Below are 18,774 nucleotides of genomic sequence, written 5' to 3'. Positions count from 1 at the left end.
GGATGAGATGACATTGAAGAATCATAGAGGAAGAGCTGAAGAGTAAAGTGACAGCATTTAATAGATCCCAAGACTTGAGAACAGTGGACCAGCCTGTCCTAGCAAAGTTTTGGGGAGGCAACGAGGAATAGCAATAGGAGAAGAAGCAACAATATTCAAAGGATCAGGATACCATTCAGAAGTGAAATGGCAGCTGTTCCATTTCAACCTACAATTATCAATTTTAGCAGTTATCCCGTCTTCCATTTAAGATACTTCAGTGGCATTTTTATTATTCAGGAGGAAGCATGTGTTTTTGGCTAAGCGTGGGTTCCTGGCATCTCCAGCTAAGGGACCTCAGGTCATAAAAAAGGTCCTTCAGCATGCACAATACCTAGCTAGATAGTCCAGTGACCTCTCATTATCAAACTAATGATCTGACTCAGTTTCTTCATTTAAAAAGGCACCAAAAATGTTGTAAAATCTCAATGTTCTTCTTCTTTCTTAGCAAATTCCAGATGTTTCTCCGACGGGACGTTATACAACCTTGGTTCCTCTCTTATTTATTTTAGTTGTTGCAGCTGTTAAAGAAATAATAGAAGACATTGTAAGTATTTTAAAATGTGTTCTAAATGCTATTCGTTTACAGTAATTATATTCAAATAATATCCATTTTTAATTATGACTTTATTACATTGTTATTGTCCCACTCTTCCTCCCAAGAGCTCCAAGGAGCATTCAAGCTTCTCCCCTACCTGTCTTATCCTGATAACAGCCATGTGAGAAATAGGTGACTGGCCCAAATTCATCCAGTGGGCTTCCAGCTGAGTAGATTGGGGTCTCCCTAGTCCTAGGCTTACTTCAGTCATCAAGCAAACCATGGTTTAATTTAACTATGGTTAGTGTTATCAACCAGGCCACAGGAACCTGAAAAGTAAGTCAAACCGAGTAGAGGGCCAACAATTAAAACCTAATGTATAAATAATATGTAAAACTACATGTATTTATTTGTAAAGAATTAAAAAACGTATAGGGGCCCAATCACACTTCATTTGAAAATTCCAAAATCATATATACACAAGGGCCAATGGACTTGACCTGACATGTTTCAGCCTGTTGGGGCCTTCTTCAAACACGATGAGGAACAAATTGGCTTACCTGGCCACTGCATTAACCAGGATCTGAAGCCATGGTTAAAAGTTTATTAACCACAGTTAGTCAGAATAAGGTTTCTGTTTTATCTAACCCTCTTTTGAAAGAGCAATGTGGCCTGGCATGTTTGACCACGAGTTAGCTGGACAATTTTAACAACGTTGCTCTGTCTCAACTGGTCCCAACTAGATATATTGCCTTCATCATTCTTGAACAGTGGATCGGGTTGGGGCAGCAATTATCCCCTGAGAGTCTTTCTCCTTCTGCAGATTTCCATTGCAAAGTATTGCTGGAATTGAGTTGTGTTCCTTGTGTTGGACACCAGGGATTGATTGGGTGTCCTTCTGGTTTATTGTACACTTAATGTCCTACCGGATACTCTGTCTGAGCTGGTGAAGGTGGTCCCTAGCCTGGTGCTGGAATCTTGGTGTTGGTTCTAGGGGATTTCAACATTTATTTACAAGCTGGTTTGTCAGGATCAGCTCAGGACTCCATGGCCCCCATGGGTCTTTTCCAAATTGTTATGGGCCCAACACATGAAAAAGGTCACATGACCTAATTTTCTGGTGCTGTGAGTTTCTGATGCTCTGCTTAAGGGTTTGGAAATTCAGCTTGTGCCATTGTTAGATCATTATCTCCTAAAGGCTTGGTTGATGATTGCACCTCACTGTTTCAAGAGTGGTGGACCAATTAGGTTAGTCTACCCCAAGAGGCCAGTGGATCATATGAGATTCCAAGAGGTGTGGGGAGGAGTGTGTGGGGAGCCCAATTAGTGACTCTGTAGGAAGTCTGAGTGGAGCTTAGAATCACAGATGGTAGGGTTGCCCTTAGATGTCCTCTACCACCTTCAACCCTCTGGTTCGCAGGGAAGTTGGGTGAATTAAAGAGAGCTGGAGTGATGGTAATGGCAAACTTGGGCCGAGCCTGACAGAATATGCTATAAAGCCCATTAGAAAGCCTATTTGGTGGTGGTGGTGATGGCAGCAAAGATATCTTACTTCTTCAGTACTTCACATCTGGTGCAATTATTTAGATTAATGAGTCAGTTGACAACTCCAATGGGCAGGTTGTATTGGATTATTCTGGTCAGGCCTGATTCAGATATAGGTGTGCATGTAAGAAGCCCTAGGCTTCTAGTTAGCTTTCCTATATCAGATCATTCAGTTTCTGGCAAGAGGTGCACCTCAACATTGTTTTTGGTTTGTTATGAGTATAGTACATGAGTAATACTATTAGAGAATCTTTGCTTCCATTTTATCCCTTTATTACAGCATAACTATTTGCATCTTTAACACTGACAAACTCAAAAGAAAATTATGTAGGTAATTAAAGGAGAGCAATTACATGAGTCCATAAAAATATCTGACCCAAAGGTAAGCGGGTCACAAGCAAGGAGCCTCTTCTTAAGAAGAGTTTCCTAATCAATCAGTTTTTAAAACCATCTTCCAGCAATAGCTAGCTGTCCCATTTGATAAGGGTGCACATTCTGGGCTAATCTATATATCTAATAGCGGAAGGCGCTCCCTGCGTGCGGATACCTAAATCCGCGCATTGGGGGCACCTGGGGGGGGAGGGAGATTTTTGTGCACACTTGGGGCAGTCCCCAGGTGTGCACCAAAATCTAAAAACCTGAAAAAAATATCGGGGGATGCTTAAATCCCCCCAAAAGTGACAGAGTGCATGCGCAGGAGACGCTCTGCAAACTCCCTCGCCACCGCCGCTTGGGGGGGAAAGAGAGCAGCGAGGCCCGAGGGGGGGGAAAGAGAGCAGCGAGGCCCGCTTGGGCTTTATTGTCCTAGCTCGGGCCTCACTTCGGAGCCGGGGGGGAAGGGAAGGGGGGGAGATCGAGGGGGGGTGGAGGAGACAGGGGAGGAACCGGCGGGATGGGGGGGAAACTTACCTCCTCCTCCTGCTTCCTCCTCTGCCTCCTGTGTGGAGGTCCCCCCCGCGAGTATCGCGGGTCCCACCCCTTATTAGCTTATAACTGCAAACACCATACAGAATTATATATACTGGAATATCTTCTTAAAATATGTAAAAACTGCTAGTTCATTCTTGCTACTTTTTGTTATAACAAAGTATATTTAAAATAGTGATTACAAGTTTCTCATACATATGAATACCTTTTGGCCCTCAGCCAATACAGTCCATCTTTGAACTATATTTTCATTTCTGTGAATATGGACATTCTTGATGTTCTCAGCTACTTTTGGCGCCAGGTGTTTCCAATTTTAAAAGGTTGTGTTATTGTGTTACTCCCTTGTTTCTTGCCCCTCTCTAAGGCCATTCTGTTCTAGGTCTCTAGAATCCCTATTTGGTGTGTTTAACTGAGAGACTAGATGAGCTCTGTTTCTGGGCTGCAGAAACCTCCTCCATGACCTTTCTGGTCAAAATCAGCAACTGTTAGCGATTTGGCATTTAGCTGTGATGATTTTGCACAGTTCCTTGCCAATAAAATCTCTTGGATCTGTTCTGACAGACGCTGAATTAACTGGGTCACATGCGGTAGAGGTATATGTAGCACTGACTACTTGCTTGAAAAGTTTAGTCTGGTTTCCTTGATTAATGCTGACAAGGTTCTGAGAACCACTACTTGTAATGTTGGTCAATGTTCTCCTCAGCTTTTGGAGTCCTGCAGGAAGGAGCATTGAGTTCTTTGATTCAGAGGATCATAAATGCCTCCCCAGTGGAAGGATTTCCCCACCCCCCAAAGCCCCTGGGACAGTTATCAGATCATTAATCAAGAAGACATCTTTATAGCTATGGTCTTGGCCAGTGATGGACCTGTCACAATCCTTCCCTTTTGGGGAAAGACTATTGATTGAATAGCAGCAGAGCAACTCCAGAAATACTTGGATGAGATGTCTGCCCTTAGTTCTTTTCAGTCTGGCCTCAGACCTGAATTTGGGACAGAATTGGCTTTAGTGGTGCTTGTGAATGAGCTCTGCCCAGATGGACAAGAGGAATACATCTCTGTTTTTGTTAGATAAAGTGATACCGTGAACCATGCAAACAGCTGAGGCTCCTGGAAGGTGAAGTGGATCTGGGCAGCAGAGTGTTTAGATGGGTCTGGTCTTTTGTGTCAGACTGCTCACAAAAGGTTGCAGTGGGAATGCTGTATCATCCCCTTGGGAGCTAGCATGTGGAGTGCCACATGGCTCTGTTATCTCCTTGGGAGACCCGAGTTCCAATCCACACTCTGCCGTGAAGCTTGCTGAGTGACCTTGGGCCGGTCACACTCTCAGCCTTGTCTACCCACAGGGTTGTTGTGAGGATAAAATAGAAGAGAGGAGAAGGATGAAAGCTGCTTTGGGTCCCCATTCAGGAGAAAGGTATATGAGTAAACAAATAATCGAAGTTGAATCCAGATAAGATGGAGATGGGGATGCCTGGAAAGGCTGTTGCTTTAAATAAAATTGTTCTTCCTACCTTTGAGGGTCGGCACCTTTTGCTGAAAGACTCTGCTAGGAGTTTGGAATCCTTGCTGGACACTGGTCTCCTGCTGGAGAAACAGGTGTCCGTGACAGCAAAAAAAATGCCCTTTTCTGGCCACATTTCCTTAGGAAGTTGGCTCCCTGTTTGCAGATGCATGATCTGGGCATGCTGATCCATGCTTCAGTAACCTTGAGGATAGATTACTGTACATGCTCTATATGGGGCTACCCTGGAACCAGTTCCAGAGACTGGTACTGTTGGTACAAAATATGGCATCCCATTTATTACCTGGTACTGGCCAGCAGGACCATGTCATTCCTACTTTGAGGTCCCTTCACTGGCTACTAATTGGTTTCTAGATCTAATTCAGGGTGTTCATGCTCACCTTTAAAGCTGTTCCTTACCTGAGGACAACCTACTTGATTATTTAAGGAGGAACCTCCAGCTACTAGAATGATATACTAGCAGTGCTATCCTAAGCATCAGGGTGTGACTCTGCTTAGGAGGCCACTGTAATCGCCTTAAAGCTAATCGGACTTTGTTTTGCCTTATCTTATAGAGGAAGAGCTGTTTCAAATTTCATTACCAAAAATCTTATGCCTAAAAGTGTTCTCCAAGATCTATGAGAGGAGAACAGGCTTCCTTCATGGAGTGCTCCACTGACAGAAACATGCAGGAGAGGCGGATGGGATTGAGGGGATATAAGACTTATATTTCTCTTGTCATAGCAATGATTTATAATGTTAGTGCCACAGCTGTATGGTGTAGTGTATGTAGAGAACCCTCCAGTGAATAGCTGACAGCAAAAGACTTTTTCCGTCCCTCAGATGTACAATATTTTGTTACTTAATTGTGCAATTTTGTTCCAGAAAAGACATAAAGCTGATAATTCAGTGAACAAGAAACAAACACAAGGTAGGAATACTGAGACAGCAGTTTTTAAATGCACAGTGAATGAAAATGGTCAAATTAAGTTTTCTGACTATTATTGTAGTAATGTTAGTAGTAATTATTAAATGCAGATATGAATTTAAACAGCATAACAATATTTGTTTTATTTTGTGAAATCCACCAAGAATACCTAGAAAATTAACAGGTATTACATTACAAATGTCATTGCTATCTGTAGAGTTGTTTGCTTGAGGTCTGAGTTCTTAATAGCATTATTGAAAGACAGATAATTTAGGCCAAACAAAATAAATATATGGCACAGATATTTCATACACAAAGCTTTTCTGCTCAGTAAGCATTCTTTGTATGTTGGCATACACATGTAAGAGTAAACTAAATTTCATGTCCTTATATAGTTTAAATGTTATGTGATTATGATGGGTTTCTAGTTGTTGTTGCCAGTAATCCATTTGGTCAAAATCACAACTAAAAACTTGTTCTGATTAGAAATGTCAGTTTTTTGTTTCCATTGTTACTTTTATTTTACAGTAATGAGAAACGGAGCCTGGGAAATTGTCCATTGGGAAAAGGTATGTCATCTGTTTGTTTATTGTTTATACCAAGTTCTAAATACTGGATTGGAGCCATGAGCAGAATATCCACTAGTATTGTTGTACAGAAGCATTCACCAGTGCTGTTGGAAGAATTTGCACAGTGGTGTAATAGGTAGGTTACATTAGCAGCTGTCATGCTGGTGTAAGAGCTTGCATAAGCTGTTGCACACACAGAAGAACACCTTTGGATTTAGGTTCATATTTCCCATCCATCATTGTACCCTGAGATGTGAAAAACCTTTATTGTGAACAGAAGGTGCCTTTTCTGTGTGGAAGGGAATCTTTCCATTCAACCCCTTACAATTTTGTTTTTTGATCAAACTGCCATTGGTTGTTCAATTGAAAGTTTTGTTGTCTTTATATGATCAGCAAAAAGCATAAGAACCAGAGGTCATTTCAGGGGGGAACGCGGGGGAACACAGTTCCCCCGGGTGAAGTACCAGGGGGTGGGGCACATGACGAAGCCCCGCCCCCTGCTTCCGGCCGCCCCGCTTCCGGCCCCTCATTCAGCCAGGAGGAGGCAGGAGAAGAGGGAGGGTAAGTTGCTTCCTCCCTGCCTCTCCCCACCCCTGCCTACTTGGGGCCAGGGAGGGCCTTTGCGGGGCTTCCTTGCACTCCCGCCGGCCTTGCAGGTCCACCGCCGGGCCCCTCATGGGGCTCGACAGTGGAGCTGCAAGGCCAGCACCGGCGGCCAGGACTGTTGGGGGCGGGGTGTGTGGCCTTATGACACACTTCCGGTGATGTCAGGAGGTGTGGCCTTATGACACACTTCCGGTGATGTCAGGGGGTGTGGCATATGCTAATGAGTTATGCTAATGAGTTCCCCTAGCTCTTTTTCTACGAAATGACCCCTGATAAGAACAAATGTATAATTAAGAAAAAGCTACTTTTATCTATGAAATTTAGTATGGATTCCCATACAATTCTATGCAGAGGCTATGGTTTCAGTGCCAGTTTAAGATGGCCTAGTCTCCCTGCAGGAGCAGCAGCAGCCATCAGCACTTCTATGCTAGTACTCCAAAGAAGCCTTCGTTTAATGTGCTCAGCTACACAAAAAGCTTAGTATGGGGTAATAGGTTGCAAGCTGTTAAAGATCTTCAGAATGACTTTCTTCCCTAGCTTCAGTGCAACATTGTACTGTTGAAATACTTCATTAAAGAACATGACGGTGGAACTAGCTCACTCACTTTGCGTAGGTTACTTTAACTGTTCTGGTAGAAACCTCTGCCTAGACTTCGGCTATCCATCAAATTAATCATATAGCTTGATTGACGGGCATGCAACTAAGTGCCATCAAGCCACAGCTGACTTACGTCGACCCCGTAAGATTTTCAAGCCAAGAGACATTCAGAGGTGCTTTGCTAGTGCCTGCCTCTGCGTCACGACCCTGATATTCCTTGGAGGTCTCCCATGAAAATACTAGCCAGGGCTGACCCTGCTTACCTTCCAAGATCTGATGAGATCAGGCTAGCCTGGGCTATCTAGGTCAGGATACTAGATATTTACTAAATCTGATTTAATCAGTTTTATATAGTTACAAGAGGAAGAAATGTGTGGTTCATTTAGAAGTTTTGATGAGATCTTTTTCTCCCATGTGCTGTCTTTAGCCAGGAAAGATCTACATAGATATGCTGGAACCTTAGTATGGCAGTATTAAGTTGCTGGGAAGGGCCCATAGCACAGAGCGCATACGCTTTGCATGTAGAAGATTCAAGGTTTAATCTCCAGCAGTGATCTCAAGTATTAGAGGTAGGAAAGACTTCTGCAGGAGGCCTTAAAGAGCTAGTTCCAGTCGGTGTACCAGCAAGCTGGATTTTGTTTTTACGACACTTTTAACGCACTTTCTCCAAAAAAAGGACTCTAAGAGGGCTAGAGTTTTTTTAAGATATAAACACAAATGAAATCAATCAAAAATAACAGTTGAAAAGTTATAGCAAATAAGCAAAAAAGAAGAGTTTAGAGATCAGATTCAATATAAGGCTGATTTAAGTATTCATGTAAATAGGCTTTGCTGTGATGCAAGAGAGGTCTGATAAGGAGGAAATTTTTCTTTCATAGAATTCAGGGGGAAGATGAGTCACAATGCCGTCCGTAGCAGAGTTATGCCATTCAAAGACCATTGGATTTTGAAGAGTGTAACTCTGCAGAGTTAAATATAGGAAGATGAATCTTAATTTCCCATTCGTTGTAGTGGAATTTAGGTGCTTTTCTGTAACCATTGCAAATCCCGGCCTAAGCAGGGTTACCAATTCCACTGGACAATAAATACTTAAATAACTTTAATAGTTAAAAGGCTGTTTTGCTAGTTTCAGATTATTAACCAGTTCCTAGTTTTCTTTCAGGTAGATGTTGGAGATATAGTTTTAATAAAAGGCAAAGAATATATACCTGCTGACACTGTACTTCTCTCATCAAGGTAGAGATGACTATCAATGCTTACCATGTAGAGGCTGATTTCTCTACCCTGCATTGGCTGTGATTGATGAAAGGAAATAATGAATAAACAGAAGTAATGCCCCCCTCTAATTATATGTGAAATACTGAAAAAATAAAATATTGCTTTAAGGTATAATAACTCTGTGAAGGAATTCGCATGAACTCATAAGGGTTTAAAAAAAAAAAAAAAAAGACTGGGATTTCCAGTATGCTCTCATTTCATTTGTTATCTAAGTTTGGAAGTATAGGTATATACAGATTTTCTATTCTTAATCACACAACTCTTCAGACGTTTTGCTGCACAATATTTTTTGAAAATATAAATTATCTATTTAGAGGACCAGAAATCTTATTCTTGAAATTATAGTGTTGAAATTATCAAGTTGTTATTCCATCTATACAAAAGTGAATTCCCTCATAATCTCAACATGCAAAATATTACCCTTGGTATTTAAGATATTTTCTTATTGTTTATCATTATTTCCTTGGACAACTTTATTTACAAATCTGCATTTGATGTGTGGAAGATGAACTTTTTTTCAGAATCTGTTTGATTGGGTCTTTCTTTTGCATTGTGTAAATGCATGACTAGACAATTTTAAACAAACAATTTTTAAATGAACCCATTTATTATTACTATTATTTATTGGATTTATGGATTCCCCAATCCCTGCTACTGCAGGGCTCTGAACAATGTACGACGACAATAAAAACATCAAACATAGAATAAAATATCTGAATGGCATTAATACCTCAAATCTAAAAGACTCAGATGGTGAGTTCCAATTATTTCCGATTACTTCTAAATGCTAGGTGAATAATTTGATATAAGATTTTATTTTTAATATAATTTTAAAAAATAATGTGATATAGGATTTCATTACTTTTTGGTTAAAATGGAACGTTTATTATTTCAGCCCATGCATTTGTAGGGTTGGAGTAAACTTGGATTTTGAAGTTAATATATATTATGAAGTGCACACGGCCTTCTGTCTTAGTTACTCTGTTATCAAAAGTCTCAGCGACCTTACCATACATAACAAGCATTGCACAATATTTCGTGGAGTATACTAGGGATGGGCACAGACCGGACCACAGACCAGATTTCGTCACGGACCATGGGGGTTCGTGGTCCATTTGCCTAGTCCGCGCATTTGCAGTTTTCAACAGACCGCCCATGGAATACAAATGTTTCCAGCTGGTCCATTTGGTCCGTGAGGGGTGGTCTGTGGGCCAGACAACCTGGTGCCAAGGCATTAATTGTTAAAGCAACTGGGGGGGATGTTCTTCTACAGCTCTTCTGCAGCCCTGAAAATGACTTTGATGCCTCTAGCTTTCAGTGGGGGCATTTGGCAGACTCCTTCCCCTTTTGCATATTGGACCATAGGATCTTTTCCCCCCTCCCCCAGTGCCAATTTGTAGGCAACTTGGAGGGCAGGTAGAGGGCCATTCTGGGGAGGTCCACTGCGACTTTGATGCCTCTAGGGTTTTTGGGGGGGTTGACAGACTCCTTCCTCTTTTGCACATTGGACTTTAGGATCTTCCCCCTCAATGCCAATCTGCAGGCAACTTGGAGAGCAGGTGGAGGGCCGTCCCGGGGAGGTCTGCTGTGACTTTGATGACTCTAGCTTGCAGGGGGGCCATTGGACACACTCCTGAACTTGCAACTGTGATTCCCCAAAGAACACTTTCCTGGGGGCACCTGCTTTGGGGGAGGCCATAATTTGCCCCCTCAATCCAATCCTCACCAAAATTGGAAGACAGTTAGAGGAGAGTCAGCTGGAGACTTGCCATGAGTCTGGCGTCTCTAGCCCATGGGGGGGGGGCATTCCAGCATGTCCCAAAATCACAGAGTACACAAACCAAACGAACCACAGACTGATCCATTAAACAAAAAGGTCTGTGAAAATTCGTAGTCTGTGGTAAACCACAGACCAATACGAACCTCAATTTTTCTGATCTGTTCCCATCCCTAGAGTATACGTTCATGGTTTAGATGCGTACGTACTTAAGACAAAATGTCACAGAACAGGAAATACGACAAAGATTTTTCTGCAAACTGTAAAGCGTCATGATAATTTTTAAAATGTACTTCAGTGCACACATACTGCTTCTGTGCTAACAGGCTTTTCCGTTCTCTTCAGCGGAGGATAAAACTTCACATATACCTCTGTTTGTACACATGAGATTCCCCCATCACTGATGTGAAAGGAAAGCCTTTCAAGCAAGTAGGAGCTTCATGCACGCTTTAGAGTTCCTGGAAGAGGTTGCTAGATCAGGGGACATGGCTAATTCCACTCTTCTCTGCACCGTGCTTTCTGTGAATGTGTTTCAGAGAACAAGTTTAGAGAGAACCAGATGCTGAGCTGCAGATGGAGTGAACTCCCATCTTTGGCCCCAGCTCCTGCCAACCTAGCAGTTCAAAAGCAAGAAATTGCAAGTAGATAAACAGGTACCACTTCGGTGGGAAGGTAACAGCATTCCGTGCGCTTCCATGTTTAGTCATGCTGGCCACATGACCACGGAGAAGTCTTCAGACAGCGCTGGTTGTTTGGCTTGGAAACGGAGATGAGCACTGCCCCCTAGAGTCGGATTCGACTAGCTTTTGAGCAAGGGAAACATTTACCGTTACCTTTTAGAACACTATAATGCGGTGAAACAGAACATTGATCTGCTTACCTTCCCAGCCCTCAACTATAAGTTAGGCTGAATAGCTGTTAGACACTTTCTGAAATGTTAAGTGCTGGGGTCCCCCCATTTGCATCATTTTGTGCTTGCAGTAAGTGGTATGTGTTTTTGCTGGATTGGCATATAGATATGTACTTTAAGCACAGAAACATTTTCTTGGAATACCAAACCACTGTAACATTAAAATCTGGAATTCTTATTGCTCCTTATATTTGAATGATAGGACATGCAGATATCCAGGGGCCTAAATGTGGCAAAGAACATGGCAGGAGAGGGTCTCTACCACTGTTGGAGACCCCATCTTACAGACTCGGGTTTCCCTCGTTCTGACCAAGGTGATGGGTTACACATGAATATCCCTGGCAGCAGAGAGTAGCACGCAACAGAAATTAGTATGAAGGCATTAAATGTCAGCCGTAAGAAGCAGTGCACAGATGCTAGCCCCCAGCTAGATGGGGCTGGAATTGTGGGTAATTGAAGGAAAGCAAGTAGCCCACAACACACTCCAAACTATGTCTTAAAAGGGGGAGGAGCAGAAAATTAGGCTGCATGCAGACAAATTAGGTGGCATGCAGACAATAATCCACAAGTTGTCAACTGTTATTTGACTAAACTCTGGTTTAGTGTGGTGTCTGAATGCAGGCTATCCAACAAACTGAGGATGCTATTCTGGGATTCTAAACCATGGTTGTACCTGGTTTGTACGAACAGTGGTTTGTCACAGTGTTTGAATGCAGAAGTCCTAGTTTGTGCAGCACCACCATCTAGGTTTGCCATCCTCCAAGTGTGACACGGAGAGCTCCTGGAATTAGAATTGCTCTCCAGATGACAGAGGTCAGTTCCCTTGGAGAAAATGGCTGTTTTGGGGGGTGTTTTCTATAAAATGATATACTGCTTTGGTCCCCCCCCTTTCCAAATCCTGCCCTCGATGTGTTCCACCCCCAAATCTCCAGGAATTTCCCAACCCATAATTGGAAAACCTAGCACCATCCCTCGTGAGCTTCTTTCACACAAGGAGGAGAATAAAGCCAATAGAAAACACAGCTGCTCTAGTTGCCCAGCCTTTTGAGCAGGAGAATTGGACTCTGAGAACCCATATCAAAGAAACACACACATACACAGAGAGAATTCTCTATGGGTTCCATTAGAATTCTACTGCCAATGAGTGGGCTTTTGCACTGATTAAATATGACTTCTAATCTTACTGTTCATAACTTAAATGTAATATTTTAAGTAATGTTTTTTATTATTTTTCAAGGGTATTTTCCCTTAAAATTTGTCTCTAAAACAGGAACATTATTTAAATTCTGGTATAGAACTAGCGTAACTTTTTTCTGTGACCTAATTGAAATGGATTTTGAAAAAAAGTCATCAAGCATTTATTAACATGTATAATAATTTTCAACTTTCTATCTCTTTTTGTTTTTTCTCTACTTGATTCCCCCTCCCCCCCCCCCCTGGTTTCTCTTTGTTCTGTTACAATAATTTTTAAACTGGGATATGTAGGTGGCAGTAGGGGAAATAGTGAGAGTGACCAATGGGGAGCATCTCCCGGCTGATCTCATCTGTCTGTCATCAAGGTTAGAATGAACCAGTTTTACAGTAACTGTGTGTGGGTCCTCATGTACCAAATCTGAAGATACAAAGAAGAGGCTCTGCCATCATACCTTTTGCAACATCTTAATTGCATTTTAAAAGATTACACATTAGAGTAAAGCGAGAGTGCAAGAGAGTTTCTTTTGGGCTACACTGAAAGCAATAAAAAGTTGCATAGGCCGCGGGCACACGGGCAGGAAAATGCGGGGGGGGGAGCGTGGCTGTTTGCCCCGGGGCAAAATAACGTGCGGTTGCGCCAGCAGACGTACCGTGGAGGTCCCATGGAGGTCCCGTGGTAGGGGGGAGGTGCCGAGCACACCAAAATCCTGCGCCGTGGCAAAGTGGCGTGGCGTGGCAAACGGGTGTTTTTTTCTCCGGACACCAAAGTGTGCGCATGCCCCGTTGGGTGCGCGTACGCATCCCATGGACAGTTGGGGGAAAAAACCTTTATACGAGGGGCCATGGGCGGGCGCCAGAACTACCACCGGAAACACGATCAGATGCCCGCCCTTGCCCCGTGGTTACCGGAAACTAGTACCTCTGAGGTACTAGTTTTTAACCGCGCATCTTCGGCGGGAAGCCTCGGGTTCGGCACGGGAGCTCTACACTTCCCAGATGTGGCGGTGAGATCGCGCCCGGAAAATCCACCTATCTTCCGTCTCTCTAGCGTGCCTAATGCTCCGTGTGACCGCAGCCATAGACAGTTAAAACATACAAATCTGAACAGGTGCAAGTGCTCCAAATTTGCTTTTCTTGTTTTTATGTGATGTATTTACCCTATCTGAAAATACACTGTTTCATTAAATAGGGCATGCAGACAACACTATTTTAGAGTTGTAATTAATACACATACTTGTATGGTAGAGAGCCTCTTGCTTTCAGTAACTTACTACACCCCAAATACTATAAATCACCATAGCTTTAAGGCTAGCAGAGGACCCTCAGCACAGAGTTGCGCATTCTGTACTGCATGCGATTGATGAATAGTTGAAAGTTTTGCTCATAGAAATACTGCATGATACTTTGATATATGCTTTGCAGTTATAAAATTGTCTGTACCGTTTTTGCTTCTAAGCTGATTTTAGCCAAAGGGCCTGCTTTAATTTGAATAGTGAGTGCCACCACTATCTTCAATGGTTTATATAATGTGGCATGTTTTCATTGTAGTGTTTCTGCTGCTCTCATGTACCGTATTTTTAGAGTCTTACTTTATTGTATGCTGGTTAAAACAAGTGAAGCATGTCAAAATTAAAATAGAACTAAATGGTAACAGGGCAAACATTCTACATTCTAAGCAGTATTCAGTCATTTACATTCACAGAAAAAATGGCAAACAAAAGAAATAAATGTAAAATTGAGAATTACCTGTCTAAGCATGGAAATACTGTATTTATAATGGTTCTGTCATTACTGTAATAATTAACACATCTGTAACTTTAAATAATTTGACTGTGCAGTCAATGTCTATATGTAGTGCACCTATTTTCCATGCTTAAGCAGTTTGTGTAAAACGTTTGAGAAAACAAGGGAACCTGAAATACCCATTTTTGGTTGTGCAGGTTTCACTTAGATAGTTATTTCTTATGTAATTCATGTTGCAAAGAATTAAATTCGTGGTTTATTATTTTGCATTATGTGATGCTATGTTGTCAGATATTTTTATCTGACCAGCATTCTTTACAAAGAACATTCTGTTTGGTTACAACTACAAAGGGAGTATGAAAAAGCGCTGCCTTCTTGTATATATTTTGTAATGTAAAATATCAATTTGGTAGCAATTTTCTGCAAATGTGAATGACATGTTATTCATATCAGTTTTCTTTGAGGAAGCATTGATGTTGCACTTCAATGGATACATGTTCTAATTTAATTATCTTACAAAAATAATCTTTTCTTTTCTATAAGTGAACCCCAAGCTATGTGCTACATTGAAACATCAAACTTAGATGGTGAAACTAATCTAAAAATTCGACAGGTAAGAAATAAATTGCTCCCTGTAAAATAGATTTATGTCAATGTAAAAAATTGCTTCTGTATTTCACAGTGTGAATGACATTGCATAAAAGGCAAGATTATCTGCCTGATTCCAAGTGTCAGAGGTCATCAGAAAGTGGGAGGAGTTATATGCTGTAAATATGGTAAATAAACATATGTGCTGTTTTTGACTTTCACAGTGCTAGTCTCCAGCCTGGGGGATAGAAACACTGATTCCATGCACCCCCTTCGACTGTTTCTCCAAACAGTTGTTTGACACTGTGAAAGCTGAGAGTGCTCACCATCAGATAGGGCAGATCCCTTTGATCTTCAGCATGTGCACTTCCAGCAGTTGCACACAGATATATCTGAATGGGGCTGTGTGTACAACACCTGTTTCATGTCATCTTGATTTCTTCTTTCAAGCTGGTTAAAACACAAGCCAAGTTAATTTAATTTAATTTAACTTTAATTCTGGATCACCCACTAGTTGTTGACAGAGAAGAGATTTATAGTGCAAAAACATGATTTTGACTTTCATTTTCATAACCTATGCCGTACTTCTTTGCAAATTGATCTGCAAGCGAGCAGAAGTTTTAGTATTTTTTCTTCTTCTGAAAAGTAGATGTGAGCTCCCCACCCCAATTTGGATGAGGACCGTGGAGGAAGGGGGGCTTAAACCTCCCCCCACCACACATTTTCAATGTGATTTTAGTGGGGGAGATTCTAAAAATAGGAACTTCAAGACCCACTCTTGGAAACCGGGAATCATGAGGGCAGTGCACATACACAAGCCCTCAGTATGCTGTCTGTCTATTAGGATGAAGGGAAGAAAGTGATCAGTGCTTGCTTCCCTTTCGCCTAGGGCCTGGATTGGAAATGATAGTTTGTGTTGGGGAGGTGTGTGCAGTCTGGTAGCATGCAATTTAGACCCTAATTCTCCCCTCCCACCTCTAGAATTCTTTGAACTAGAAGGACTGACCTATTTACAATTTAAAGGATTGTTTGGGTTTGGTTAACTGGGATCGAATCCAGATTAATTCCCCTCCCCCAATTACTATTTAAGCTTATGGAAGGGACAGAAACTTCTCTTCATTCTAGAAGCTGGGGGCAGGGGTGGATTAGAGTCACTATTAATTTCACTCAGACTATTCAAAAATAGATCTTCAGATAACAGTGTTCAAAATATTTCACCATGGTTTAAAGGCAAGTAGTTTAGTAAAATTTTCTGATTAACGGTTTTTGTTCTTTCTTTATATTGATCGTGCTTCATTTTTTTTGTGCCATTTCCATCTCTGATGTATGTCCTACATGATGCGTGTCTATCCTGTACTGGCTTCTATTTTTGCATTCAGCTTTGCACAGCTTAATTTAACCCATACTATCTCAGAAATTTAGCATATGAATTATAGCTTGCAGTGCAGAACTAAAATGGGAACATCACTGACCCCCGTGGATTCAGTTATGAGAGTTAATCTGTGAAAGCATTTCATTAGTAAAAGTCATACCACTGGAGGAGATTTGAGATAAAGCGAAGGAAGAGATGGATATATTTGTCCTGAAAGAGACTAAAGTTGAGTTCAGTATGACTGGAGAGAGGATAGAAAGTTTTACTTAACTAACAGGTAAATAGATCAGAGCTTGAGCAAGATCCATGCCTGTGCTCTCAAAGTATAAAGCAAGAGAAAAAGCAGTAGAACCTAAGAATTATTTTACAATATAATTGTTTTGTGTTAAGATAGGAAGTTATCTTAAAAGGCAAAACCACCTATGGTATAGGAGGTCCAGAAACACATCTACCAACATTTTAAAAAGCAGAACAGGGGTTCTGAAATTGGTTAAAGCACCCTGTTGGTTAAAGCGCCCTGTTTCCTGAATCTAAAACATGGACACACACAGTGAAGCTGCTTATTTAGACTAAAGCACCATGTATAATATGTTTATGAGATACTATTTTGCCACAATTACAAAACTCATCTTTCAAACAGATTTCCACATCATGGTCCTTGGATATCACTACTAGCCCTGTGGCAGAAAAATACAGTGTCTTTCAGGGATCCTTGAACCTGTTTCAGTTTTTTAAAATGACAGTCAGGAAATCTGATCATGGATCAATAATGTCATTTGTGACTTGGCCATGAAAAAGATGAAACTTGGAGACACTGACCCAAGAAATGGATGTAGAAAATGATATATCGGCAACCTTGTCTCTGTTCATGATGTTTACCTTGTTAGCTTGTGTTATGATATTACATATAATTTTGTCTGCAGGGTTTGCCATTAACCTCAGATATAAAGGACACCGACAGCTTGGCGAAACTTTCAGGCAGAATTGAATGTGAAGGTCCTAACAGACATCTCTATGATTTTGTTGGAAATATCAGACTGGATGGGCATAGGTATGTAAGAACTCTTGTTTTTTTCATCATTATGCTTTTGGAAACAATAGAGAAGTAAGTTTTGATAGTTTTGATAGTGGAATTTCAGTTCACATAGGAAGAAAATGCTATGCTTTAATAGGTCATCTGTACTTTATACAGGAAAGGTGTTGTCTTTGCAATAGGCTTGCCAAGTCCCCCCGGGGGGCGGGGACCCCCCCGCCCCAGAGGCCCGTTCCTCGTCGCCGGCAGATTGGGCCCCGGGGGGAACTCCACCCCAACATACACGTCACCCGGTAGTGACGCAACCATGCTGGGGGCGGGGCCACAGTCATCCGAGGGAAAACTCTATGGTTTTCCCTCGGATGGTCGTGGCCCCATCCCCAGCATGCCCGGCGTGGTCGCATCACTTCCAGGTGACATGGATGCGGTGCGCGCGCTCCAGCCACCAGTCGGGAGTCCCCCGCTGCGGCTCAATTCAGACTTGGCAACCCTACTTTGCAAGGTTTGTAAATTTTCATACAGAAGAACCTAGCTACCATATGCAGACAGATTCTGGATTCAGATCATTCCAGTAATTGACTATTCTGGCTTCTTTGTGCTCTTCAGCTAATCCTGAATAGGGGTACAAAAGATGAATGCACTCCTAGAAAGCACCATTCAGGATATCCTGACGCAAATGCCAACTTCATGATTCTGAGGCAGACTTAAGGCACACCGGGGGGGGGGGATTCAAATGCAGTTCTAGAAATGTCCTTAGAGGACATAGTTCTGAACTTCTTCAGTACTAGCTAAAACTTCTGAATGCATCTGCAGAGGGAGTTGATACGATCTAATTGACTGTTGTAGTACTAGAAAGCTCCTTGGGTCCAAATCTCTCAAGGCTCAGGATCTCTTGTACTATTATTCCAAACCATAATATATTACTGAGAGTAGTTTTCTATTAAGGATGCATAGTAATTTACTGAAACACAAGTTGTTGCTTGCCCATGAAAGCACAAATCCTTTCATAATTCTAAATCATTTGCTGGATTTCTAGTGAGTTGTTGATCTCAATTATTCCAGTGAAAGCAGGGCTGTCTTGGCTTCTGGAGTAATAACATCTGTGTCTCTGATTTATATTACGATGTAGCACTGTTTCTTAATATTTTTCTCCACCCCTTCATCAAGACCTCCTTGTCAATAAGAACATAAGAACATAAGAGATGCCAATGTTGGATCAGGCCAAAGGCCCATCCAGTCGAACACTCTGTATCACACAGTGGCCAGAAATACCAGTGCCATCAGGAGGTCCACCAGTGGGGCCAGGACATTAGAAGCCATCCCACTGTTGACCCCCCCAAGCACCAAGATGACAGAGCATCACTTGCCCCAGAGTCCCTATCTATACCTTGTGGCTAATAGCCACTGATGGACCTCTGCTCCATATGCTTATCTAATTCCCTTTTGAAGCCGTCCATGCTTGTAGCCACCACCACTTCCTGTGGCAGTGAATTCCAAGTGTTAATCACTCTTTGGGTGAAGAAGGACGTCCTTTTATCCGTTCTTTTTTTTTTGTATAAATATTTTTATTGTTATTATTATTTTCTTCTGATTATACATTTTCTTATTCCATCATTTTCCAACATTTT

At 41.8% G+C, this 18,774-nt stretch overlaps 1 protein-coding gene across 2 annotated transcripts in view; it reads left to right on the top strand.

Annotated features, from left to right (window-relative positions):
- ATP8A1 (ATPase, aminophospholipid transporter (APLT), class I, type 8A, member 1) overlaps positions 1–18,774 on the top strand; it is a 108,789-nt gene that overhangs the window by 8,557 nt on the left and 81,458 nt on the right. Inside the window, exons 3-8 of one of the 2 annotated variants that reach the window (XM_015413738.1) lie at positions 488–586; positions 5,436–5,481; positions 6,007–6,047; positions 12,702–12,775; positions 14,697–14,766; positions 17,037–17,164. In XM_015413738.1, the coding sequence (XP_015269224.1) occupies positions 488–586; positions 5,436–5,481; positions 6,007–6,047; positions 12,702–12,775; positions 14,697–14,766; positions 17,037–17,164 (458 nt within the window). Of the gene's footprint in view, positions 1–487; positions 587–5,435; positions 5,482–6,006; positions 6,048–8,413; positions 8,488–12,701; positions 12,776–14,696; positions 14,767–17,036; positions 17,165–18,774 lie in introns of both variants that reach the window. The other variant, XM_015413739.1, reaches the window with a different exon arrangement.

This window comes from Gekko japonicus, unplaced genomic scaffold, assembly GCF_001447785.1.
Source record: "Gekko japonicus isolate JY-2015 unplaced genomic scaffold, Gekko_japonicus_V1.1 scaffold670, whole genome shotgun sequence".
In the NCBI taxonomy this organism is placed as follows: domain Eukaryota; kingdom Metazoa; phylum Chordata; class Lepidosauria; order Squamata; family Gekkonidae; genus Gekko; species Gekko japonicus.
The sequence above is the reverse complement of the archived record's forward strand: the minus strand, read 5'-3'. Positions and strand labels throughout refer to the sequence as shown.